Below are 12,340 nucleotides of genomic sequence, written 5' to 3'. Positions count from 1 at the left end.
CTTAGTTAAGTTTTGGCAACAAAACTACCGAGTTAGATTTTGGAAAGAATTGTCATTTGGGTAAAGGGTTACGGGATTGTTGTTACTGAAGTACGCAAGTCTCGTGACAAATAAAATCAACGGTGACTCTCGGGACAATAGTTTATATTTCCTTCTGTGTTACAAGTCAACAAAAACAAAGACTTTTCTTCTTGAAGAAGAGAGACTATGAAGTCACGGCGTCATCAAATCTCGACTGCAAGTTGTTAAAAGAAAATGATTCCCAACCGTCCAGATGAGGCAGAATTTTGGGGAAATGCACTCCTTGTACATTTAACAAAAAATATTTCATTCACATTTCGGTTGAGCTCTCAGACACGAGTATCTGTACGCGTGTCTGAGTAATCACAACGGGGTTCATTTTTCCCTTTTTTAATAAGTAGGAGAGATTATATTCAAAGATTAAAGTCACAGATTTTTGTTCTGAATTATTCTGAGGGATCAACTGTGTGTCTTCTCCACCTCACGTCTCTTTTAAATGTCACAACTGTGGTGAGAGCGAACGCGACTAAAAGCAAACTCTTTAAGGGGAGCGGAGGGATTTCAAAGTCTCTTCTCTCTTTAAATCAGATGAGTTTTAAAATGCAGGAATCAAACATAAACCAACAAAAGGGTGGACAATCTAGCAAGGCAGAGCATAAGAAGGCTGTCGTCCTTATAAAGACCACACGGCTGACGAGTTCACACAAAGCAGCTGTGTCAGCAGCTGACAGTCAATCAACCCAAACACTGGGTTTGAGCTTTAGAGGTATTTATATACTTATTAAAACACACAAATACTACAATATAGGGAATTTAGAGATTTTTCTATGCACTTTCTGCGATCATGGCCACCAAATTATTAATAATAATATCTTTTATTTTGTGTCGATCATTTACAAAACAACATGAAATCATTTAAATGAAATGCCACTTTAAGGTAAAGGATGTTTAATTAGATCGCGCTGACTGTGATTAGATTTAACAGTTTTAATCATTCAACACTTGATTTTGTGGCGATGATGTTTAAGACGTCCTGAAAAGACGAACAGGAGTTCTGAGGGAGTTGAGTTTAAATGTAAATGTCCAACAATGACTTTAAAATACAGCAGAGTAACAAAACCATGATGATGTTTGACACACTCATAAACACACAAGTTAGTCAAACTCTACGCCACCAGAACATGAAGCCCATGCTGCAATATGCTCACACTGGTTCATAGTGACGACACGTTAGTGCTTTGAGGAGTTTGTCTTGATGTTTCCTTAGAACTGAAGAGGAAGTGTTCTGGTGAGAACGTGTGAAACAACAGCTATGATACAGTTATACAAAACACGATGCACGAGTCGTCATGAAGCACATATTTTATTTGCAGACAATATAATTCTGACTCAAAACAAAGAGACTCTATTAAGGCTGACAGCTCATTCAATCCAACACAACAATGTGTACAACATTATATACATACATACATACATACATACATACATACATACATACATACATACATACATACATACATACATACATACATACATACATACATACATACATACATACATACATATATATATATATATATATATATATATATATATATATATATATATATATATATATATACTGGACTAACAGCAACATGTTTACAGCCGTGTTATGAATTAAAATGAATTAATCTTTTGTGTACACAAAGAGACTCAAAAACTTGCAAAGCTTAAACTCAAAGGTGCTAAATTAATATACGTCAGCATATCTTTGCAGAGCAGAACATTGTTTGATAATATATTAATGCTCAGAATGTCAAATAGAGAACATATTAAGAGCAATGAGAACAAGCTTAATGTAAAGTTTAAATAGTTGAACTGGAAGAAATTTAAGACTTAAGTTTTTTATACGCCTGAGAAAATACTCAACATTATATTACAAGGTTTATTGGTTATTTTGTGAGCGGATGATGTGGATCACTGGAGTCTGACAGAAGCAGAAGGTTCTCCAACGTTCTCATAGGTCACTGTACCTTCATCTTCATCTTCATCTTCACGATGCACCTGTGAAACACAACACAACACACCTGAGGTTCTGAGATGAATGGAACAGATGAAGCATCATCATCGCTGCAGCCACTTGGATTAAAGCACAGTCTGTTTACAGTGATGAGGCCTGTAACACGAAGCAGGATTTAGAGTCAGCAAAGTAACTTCAGGGTTAACTCTGAGCTTTAGGTTCACTTCTTACAGATACCCTGAAGAAACCCTGAAGAAAACCGAGAGAAACCCTAAAGAAACACCAAGGATACCCTAAAGATGCCCTAAAGACACCCTGAAGAAACCCTAAAGATACACTAAAGATACCCTGAAGATGCCCTTAAGATAACCTAAAGATACACTAAAGATACCCAAAAGAAACCCTAAAGATGCCCTAAAGATGCCCTGAAGACACCCTAAAGATAGACTAAAGATACCCTGAAGATACCCAAAAGATGCCCGAAAAAAACCCTAAAGATACACTGAAGATACCCTAAAGATGCCCTAAAGACACCCTAAAGATACACTAAAGATACCCTGAAGATACTCTAAAGATGCCCTAAATATACCCTGAAGAAACACTAAAGATACCCTAAAGATACCCTCAAGAAACACTAAAGATGCCCTAAAGATACCCCAAAGAGACCCTGAAGATACCCTAAAGATGCCCTAAAGATACACTGAAGAAACACTAAAGATGCCCGAAAGATACCCTAAAGATGCCCGAAAGATACAATAAAGATACCCTGAAGATACACTAAAGATACACTAAAGATACCCTAAAGATGCCCTAAAGATACCCTAAAGATACCCTAAAGATACCCCAAAGATACACTGAAGATACACTGAAGATGCCCTAAAGATACCCTAAAGATACCCTAAAGATACACTGAAGATACCCTGAAGATACCCTGAAGATACCCTAAAGATACCCTAAAGATACCCTAAAGATGCCCTAAAGATACCCTAAAGATACACGAATGATTCCCTGAAGATTCCCTGAAGATACACTGAAGATACCCTAAAGATACCCTAAAGATACACTGAAGATACACTGAAGATACACTGAAGATACACTGAAGATACACTGAAGATACCCTAAAGATACCCTAAAGATGCCCTAAAGATGCCCTAAAGATACACGAATGATACCCTAAAGATACCCTAAAGATACACTGAAGATACCCTAAAGATACACTGAAGATACCCTAAAGATACCCTAAAGATGCCCTAAAGATGCCCTAAAGATACCCTAAAGATACACTCAAGATACACTAAATATTCCCTAAAGATACCCTAAAGATACCCTAAAGTAACACGAATGATTGCCTGAAGATTCCCTGAAGATACACTGAAGATTCCCTAAAGATTCCCTAAAGATACCCTAAAGATACCCTACAGATACCCTACAGATACCCTATAGATGCCCCAGAGATTGTCTGGGTATGTTGAACTCGCTTCGTGTTGCAGGCCTCTGTTTATTCTTATTGTAAACTAGTGAAATATCACAAGCACAAGCGTTTGAATGTTCAGGTTTAAAACTCACAGCGTTGACATCCATCTGTGTTTTGTTCCCTGAAAAGACAAAAAGAGTCGACTTAAGTTTCCACTGTGTACATCTTATTCATAACAATGACGTCTGTGAATGTTCTCACCTTTAGTTCTCTTCCAGATGTAGACCGCCACAACAATCATTACGAGAGTTGCTAAACCCAAAATGATGAACCTCCACCAACCTGGAAATAAGGATAAAAACATTAAAAACATTTTGTCTGTAGCATTCTGTCTATTTAACATCCTGTAGCTCAGAGAAAATAAATGAACATTCCCAACGTGAATATCTCGTCCCACAGCCAAGTGTTGGTCTGACATTCATACTTCATGCTTCACAAGGAGAGAAAGACGTAAGATGTTAAGTCACTACCTGCTGTTGTTGGAGTAATGCTTCCCTCCACTGATGTGTTTCCTTTTGATTTTGTTGAATATGATTAGAGAAAGCAAAACACAAGAAATGGTGATAAAATACCGTCATGTTTACCATCTGAGACTAAATGATAAAAAATGATGTAATCTGATAACTTATAAGAAACCGTACCTGTGTTCTCACATGAGGACTGGGGGTCGACTTTACACAGCAGCGTGTTTCCACTCTGTCTGTCTGTCACGTTGCACTTCAGTAACTCGTAAGGCTTTGACTTCTGATGAAGACGAGGAGTTTTAAATATCACTCTGGCTGAACAGTCACTCTGTGATGTCTCCACATCATTCTCATTCCCCTCATACAGCCACTCTACTGCGTGTTCACATCCATCGTTTCTCAGAACAAAGCAGCCCAAGAAGACCGTATCACTGGATGTCTGTTCCTCAACTGGTGAAGAAGTTCATGATGAGAGAGACAACAAGAGTAACATTAACTTCATCACAGTAATCTGAAGTATTGTAATGTTTCAATGAATTGACAGTTTGATCTGAAAACATTATGATGTAAATACTCACTGTCAATAACAGACAGAACAACCACAGCACTTGAACCTTGTTCTCCTCCTGCTTTGAACTTTCTGCAGATGTAACGACCAACATCTGTAGTTTTTACATTTCTTATAACCAGAGAACATTCTGCTGTCAAACCCAGTCTGTCTTTGGTCAACTCATTGTTATTAATCCTCCCAAGTTCAATCAGCGCTACTGCTGCACCAGAACGACTGTAAATCCAAGTAGTACCGTTACATTTGTCCTCATGTTTTATCTCGTTGTTACAAGGCAAAGTGACGTCATCTCCAGCTCTGGCGATGGAGGATGACGTTTGTCCAGTTACTGCTGTTAAAGATGAGAGACAAATATAAAAAAGTGTGATAAGAATAAAGCTTTTTAGTTCACAGTTATATGTGATGATGATATTAATAACAAACTAAATCAAATGTCCCTTTTACAAGAATCCACTCGACACAAACTTGGTCGTTTCACTTAAATCAAGTTACTCAAATACCTTCAGTGACGTTTCTTTTAGTCGTGCATGTGTTTTATATTCTGACCTGTGAACTGAAGCAGCAGCAGCGTCACAAATAAAGTCATTTGAATCCATCTGACTTCAACCATCGTGTGTCTCCGTCTCTTGTTCTCACGCCTTCAACTGTCAAAGCTTCTGACCGAGTGTTTCTTTAAGAGAGACGCAGCGTTTCCTTCCTCTTATTAGTAAAGCAGCACTTCCTTATCGTGACGTGGAATCTCTTCTTACATTCATGCAGAGAGATCAGCCTTTCATCTCTCTGAATGTCTTGTAGATTATAGTCTAGATATTAATATCGATATTTAAACAGCTCACACTTCCTTTCTATTGTGGTGTTTTGGAGTCAAATGCAAAATGAACCATGATGATGTTTGACACACTCATAAACACACAAGTTAGTCAAACTCTAACCCACCAGAACATGCAGCCCATGCTGCAATATGCTCACACTGGTTCATAGTGACGACACGTTAGTGCTTTGAGGAGTTTGTTCCTCATTGCAGCGTCTTGATGTTTCCTTAGAACTGAAGAGGAAGTGTTCTGGTGAGAACGTGGGAAACAACAGCAGCAGAGTTTGACCCAGTGAGGACATATATACAATACATATATATATATATATATATATATATATATATATATATATATATATATATATATATATATATATATATATATATATATAAATATATTCAAGAAGCCTAGTAGTGGTAACAACGTCAGTCAACAACTGTCAAATCAAATAAAGAAAGTACACATCAATTATATTTTAACAATTATTATTCTCAATTTTCAAATTTAACTGGATGGATTATAAATAATACATAGAAATACATGAACAAATGTTCTTCTAATTTCAAGTACAATAAGGGCTGGATTAAAGAATCACTGACATAACAGAAAGCTTTTCAGAAATGTGCATCTTAAAATAAAGTAATTCATTTTAGAAAAAATGAATTCCACTGAATTGTCCTGCAGCTTTAAGTTCAGTTTATTCAGGTGTGAAGTGATGTCAAAAAAGCCACAATATTATATTTTTCTCATCTTCTAAAAAGAGAAATGAGTCAGCATGATCTTTATCTGTGGTTATTACAAAACTAGTAAAGAGGAAGCTCCACTTTTTAAAAAGAGGAAGCTCAGACTTCCAACTTCGGGCACTTCAAACATGATTTCAAAACGTTCATGCATTTACAAGCCAGCATAAGTCCAAACAGTCCGTCAGGAAGCATTTCAGCAGGTTGTTTTCAGCGACATTTCAGCGACACTAGTTCAGAACATGAGTTCTGTAAAAGCACACAAACAAGCCTTTTTGCGTGGTCAGCCAAAACGCTATGAAAAGCAAACACTTCCGCTTGAACACCAAGAAGACATATGGCCGACATGCAGGGCTGCAGGAGGTGAAGGGGAGACCCACAGGGAGACCCACAGGGAGACCCACAGGGAGGATCCCTGCTTCAGAACATCTGCACCATCAGCACATCTTCCGCTCTTCTGATCTGCTCTGATACTGACTGTGATTAAAGTCTTCATCGTTCATCAGGAGTGAAGAAGGTCTCACGGAGGTTTGTGAAATTGTCACGAAATGCGATCTACTGGTTCTGTGTACAGGGACACGAATTGTATGTTTCATTTTCTTGTCCCTTTTGGAACAACTTTGTTTTTCCGAAGGCATTACGTTAAAAACAGAAGTTGGGTTAAAGCAACAAAAACACTTCGTTAGGTTCAGAAACAATGTGGTGGTTGCTTTCAAAATAACTTCGTACACTTAGGTTTAGGCAACACAACCAAACAGTTGCTGAACTTAAAGAGTTGGGAAACGGGTTGTGTCGACACTGTGGCTTAAACCTTTATGATTCAATTGAGTTGAGAAGTTTTGTAGATTATAACCTTTATTTTATTGACTATATTTTCAATATATCAGCAGTTCTGCAGGATCTCCTCAACATATTCATTCAAAAGATGTTGAAAGGTGAAAAGCTTTACGTTAGTGTAGCCTGGTGTTGTGGTTTAGTTCTTTAAATGTTCCTTCTGGTCGCCACATTAAACCACAGCCATACCTTCTGTTTAACTGCTCATATGGTCTTCTGATTTACGATGGAAAATAGTGGTTTTAATCAAACAAAAGGCAGCATGCAGCAGATAAATAACAAATATCGCCTCCACAGAGGAGGCCTCTGAGTCCCAGATACCTGAAAGGAAGTTCCAGTAAACAACCGGCCAACGTACGGCAGTAAACAACTTATCTGAGTCCACATCTGGTACTTGTTAGTGCCATGTTACTTTTGTCACACCGAAAAATACATGTTGTATTCTGCCCTTTGAGACTGACACATTAGTTATAAACTTAATCCTTAAATGTCACCAAAAACCAAGTCTGAGCCTCCTAAACATTCCTGCTTTACGTTGTGGGGACCAGCGTGTGTCGGGTCCCCACAACGTCACTTTGTGAACTGACTTTGTGAGGACCCTTATTGAAATAAACCATTCCCAAGACTCTTAACCCTGAACCTGACCAACCCTGAATCAGCCTTTGACAAAGGGACTGACACACACATGCACGCACGCACGCGCACAAACACACACACACACACACACACACACACACACACACACACACACACACACACACACACACACACACACACACACACACACACACACACACACACACTGATGATTCACACATTACACCTGTTGTTCATGTTATTAAACTCAGAGCTGGAGTAAAATAAAAGAGAAGAAAAGAGGCGATCAGCAGTTTTTCAGGCCGTCTGATGCCAGCTGCTACCTGGAAGTCCTTGGCTGGTTTGAAAGTGAGTCATGTTTTTAATTTCATGTTGTAGGTGTGGTTTTGTCCTTTTGATGAAATAATGTGTCTGTTTTGTCCCCATGACTCAGGGGCTTTAACGGGGCTCCACGGTTCTTGATGCTCTTCCAGGAAACTGAAGGAAAATAACATTTCTCATTTCTTCCACACCTCTCGGGTGCAGTACCTCCACCTGCCGACAGGTGGAGGTGTGTAACTGTGGTCCCATCGGCTCCTCTTCTTTCTTCTCTATTCTTATTTTTCACATGATAGCGAGGAAGACCTCTTTTCTTTTTCCTCTCCTCTCTCCTTCTTTCTTACCTGGTTTCCACATTACTTCTCTTCTCCTTCTTCCCACCTGTGTTTTGTTGATATGAAGAAGCGTTTCCATTCTCTTCTCTTTTTGTTCTCTCACATCTTCCGGTCTTCTGGATATAATGGGTCTAGGACAGCGGTGTCCAAACTTTTTTCAAAGAGGGCCAGATTTGATCATGTGAAAATGCCCAAGGGCCAACAGTCCCTGCTGACAATATGTTAAACAATACAAGTAGCCGATACATACATTGTTATTTCATCATTTTGTTTTCAATGACAGCAAATAGCAATGTAACCAAATGTAAGCATTCATGTGTGAACACATCTCAACTATTCTGCCTTTCTTTCACATCACATCACAAGTTATCTTGGAGTTGCTTCACTTTTCTAGCACGGACGCTCTCTGATAGCTTGTTGTAGCATTAGCACGTTTGGTCTCGTCGTGTCTCTTTACATTATATTCCTTAAACAAGGCAACAGTCTCATGACAAATTAGGGAGACACCGTTGTTTCGGTTTTCGGTGAAAAAAATATTGCGATCTCCACCTCTCCTGGAAGCGGCGGCCCTCGTTATCGACTTTCCTTTTTTTACTTGCCGTAGCCATGACAGTTCAAGGGTCAGAGCCAATTTCAAACAGCCAGACAGTTACAGAGTGGTGCTGCCACCATGAGGTAAAAAGTGGAATTGCATGTTGAATTTGTATGATTTATTCATTCCGCTTTGACTGTGCTGGTGGGCCATAAATAATGCATTCTAAGACAGACGGCGCGGGCCATATAAAATCTGACCTCGGGCCCAGGTCAGATTTCGTGCCCAAAGTCCGTCCCGCGGGCCGGACTTTGGACACGCCTGGTCTACGAGGAAGGGTTTTTGCTCGTTTGCATTGATCCATCCTTCCCCTGCTCTTGCTTTTCTTTGCCGTTACCTCTTCCTCTTCTTCTCCTCTCTTTCATGGAGATTACAGAGGAGGAAGTCTTTCTAGGTGTATCTTCTCTCACCTCTCCTGATCTTTTCTCACCTCCACAGTCTCCACACTTCTTCTTCTTCTCTTTCCCTTTACTGTTCTTCAAATATCAAGTGTGTCCACAGTCCTTTCTCATTTTGTCTCTACTCTTTATCGTCTCCTGCTCGTTCCAGTAATCACAGAGGAAGATTTCTTGGGTTCGTCCTCTCCTTCTCCCTCTTTGTACCTTTGTTCTATGAACTTATAAAGAAAAACCATCTGCCTCTTACCGGCTCTCTCTTCTGTACGTTCTCCGCCTGTTGTAAGTTTCTTTTGTCTTTGTCTTTAACCTCATGTCTTCTGTCCTCCTGATGTTCCTCGTTCCTGTAAATTAAAGATCTGGGATGCTGTCCTTATCCTCTCCTCTCTTCATCTCACCTTATCTTCTGGCCTTCATTGTCTTGTTAATTTAAAAAGAAACATCTTAACTCTCTCCTCACCTGTCCTTTACTTCAGTAGTGTCCTCCTGTGTCTCCTGTTTCCACTGCATGTTAATCTGGCTCCTTGTCTGCTAACTTTATATTTCATCTTATCTCTCCTCTCGTCTCTTGTCCTCTTCTATTGTTTTAGAAAGATTTCGAGGAAGGTGTTCTGAGTTTGTCCTCTTTGTTAATTTAGCAAAAAACAGAAGAAGGTTTCTATGGTTTCCTCGCCTCCTTTATCGAATCCTCGCCTGCTCTTAATTCTCCAGTGTCCTCTTTCTCCTGTTTTCTTGTCTTTTCTCAATGTTTCAGACTTCTCATGTATCTTTCACTTCCTCTCGTCTTTTCCATCCTCCTGTCCTTCAGGCCTCCCATGTCCTCAGATATTAAAAGTCTCCCTTCTTATTTCTCTGGCTTCCTATCGTCTCGTTCCTCTTTCCTGATCTGACGATTATTGAGCCATTGAGCGCCAACGAGACAGTGAGGTGGAATAAAAAGTGAGGAAGACTTCTTGTGTTATTTTGAAGTTTTGAAAAGATTTAGAAGATTTAAAGTTGTTTTTTATCTACTTTACTTATTCACATACTTATTTTTAGCCTGAACATGAAGTCGTTTCCTAAATCTAAAGTGGTTTTAAAGAATGTAGATGTAAAATATAAGCGGTTGAAGACAAAAATCAGTTTACTTACACTCAGACAGTTTGACTCTTCAATTAAGGAGACTGGAAAGCAAACGTTTGACAATCTGGAGCAGGTGGGCGATGGGCTGCTGTGGGGGAGGGGGGGGGGATTGTGGAACGAGAAACAGGTGAGCAGGTGGATGCAGGAGTCATGTGACTTTGCTTGTTTGCTGATATAACACTGAAACTAGAACATAATCACCTCCAGATGAAGTTGGATTACTTCAAAATTGCTAAACTCAAACTCAGAAGGAATGTTTTCCCTAAAATCTCCGACGTAAAAACAAAAAACTCTGTATGAACTGCAGTGCATTGAAAGTACCGTATGTCTCACTTTTTTTTGTGAAATTGTGATTTGACACACTGTTAAAAAATATTCAGGTACAATCTGTCCGCATAATTTAACAATGTTATGCACATGCATGCAAACAGCATCCAGACACACCTTCAAATACAGACACAAAGGCAGTGTAACACACACACACACACACACACACACTCTTGCTACAAAACACAACTCATAGAGTCTCAGGGGAGATTTCCATATGCTCGCAGCGCTGAACCATGAAAACTACGCTCACACCTTACAAACTAGTGATGAAAGTGATTCCTCCGAACGCTAATCAGGACCGAAATAACTCGCTTGATCATCTTCTATCAAAGGCCACAGGACGCTCCGACACGTGGACAGACTCGACAGAATAAATGTAAGTCGACACCAACCCAGTTGTGTCAACACCAAAAAGAAAACGCCACCAGAGAAGTAGACAGGTAGACATATGTGGGACATGGCTAATGACAGGGACTTCATTCAAATTAGAAATACGAGTTGTGAAGACAGAACAAAGGAAGCCGGAGTCATATGTGGTGAGGACTTATGAGCTGACCTTCTTCAAAGAGTATTCTTTCAAATAGATTGTTGGTGATGGGGTTTTTGAATTAGTGCTGCTGCTTCAACTGACAACACCATTGCTGCAGCGCGTGGTTTGTACTGTGATCGTTACCGCGGGTTACTGTTGACGGAGACGCGCTGAACGGATCGATGGACCGCTCCCATATCCCCGCGTACTCACACCAATATCTCCTTTTCTCTCTTGTCTTTGTCTTTTGTCAAATACAAGTTGTTGATGGTCCAGCAAACACCGATTTAAGAAGATTAAAAACAAAAGGCATTTGGAAACGTATTAATAAGATGATAACTGAGCCTCTAAGTCTCTGAGGATGTTTGGACGTGTTTGATTGACAGCTGAGTCAGCCGGGCACGAGACAGAATATGAACAAGTTTGAAAGACATGCCAAGCACTTTCTGAGTTTGATGTGCAAAAATACAAATGTGATGGGAAATCGTTATTTTTGGAGTGGCTGATTTCCTTCACAATAAAGTCCCTGATGCTGATGGTTTGGGGAACGTGCAGCCCGCCGTGCGATGTGCATGGATTTAAAAGCTGAGCGACAACGACATGATCACCTCACCAGCTACCCACCCATCATCCACACGGCCACAACAGAGCTGGGAACAGCAGATCTGTGGCATGGAGATCGAGTGTGTGTGTGTGTGTGTGTGTGTGTGTGTGTTTGGTTTCATGCCAATTGGCAAAAAGAGGGTGTAGCAGTGAGAGTGGCCTGTAACAAAAATGTCGCCCCTCAACGTTTCCTCGGTACACATGATACATGATTTCTTAGGAAAAAGTTTTCCAAATAAATCTATCAACACGTGTAATTTTCCGCTCGTTACATGCACACAGTCTTTTCAAAATAAAACAACTTAGCTAGGTTTAGGCAACACAACTGGGTCAGGTTTAGTAAAAGATCGTTGTTTGGGTTCAAATGAATATGGAAGTGCCGTCACTTCAGTGAAAGATCTGAATGAGTTTATTTCATTGATTGAACCTTTATTACCTGCTTTAATAAAGGTTCAATACATTGAATAAAGGCTTAAACTGGGACAGCTGCACATGGAAAACCTCAGTATCTTAAAATATCAGAAAATAATCAGTTTTGTTCACTGAAAATACATCAGAGAAAATATTCAAAATAAAACACTCGAAATGAACCATTATTACTTTT

General features: G+C 39.6%; 1 protein-coding gene across 1 annotated transcript; it reads right to left on the bottom strand.

Annotated features, from left to right (window-relative positions):
• Nucleotides 1-1,647: 1,647 nt before the first annotated feature.
• Nucleotides 1,648-5,155, bottom strand: LOC306793242 (uncharacterized protein). Its single transcript, XM_079290757.1, has 7 exons — nucleotides 5,076-5,155; nucleotides 4,540-4,860; nucleotides 4,139-4,411; nucleotides 3,968-4,009; nucleotides 3,699-3,779; nucleotides 3,590-3,618; nucleotides 1,648-2,067 (listed from the first exon to the last, which is right to left on the bottom strand). Exons 1-7 carry the CDS (start codon nucleotides 5,137-5,139, stop codon nucleotides 1,981-1,983), a joined length of 897 nt encoding a protein of 298 aa, XP_079146883.1. The 5' UTR covers nucleotides 5,140-5,155; the 3' UTR covers nucleotides 1,648-1,980.
• Nucleotides 5,156-12,340: the final 7,185 nt, after the last annotated feature.

Source organism: Melanostigma gelatinosum (genome assembly GCF_949748355.1).
Source record: "Melanostigma gelatinosum genome assembly, chromosome: 19".
NCBI classification, from domain to species: domain Eukaryota; kingdom Metazoa; phylum Chordata; class Actinopteri; order Perciformes; family Zoarcidae; genus Melanostigma; species Melanostigma gelatinosum.
The sequence above is the reverse complement of the archived record's forward strand: the minus strand, read 5'-3'. Positions and strand labels throughout refer to the sequence as shown.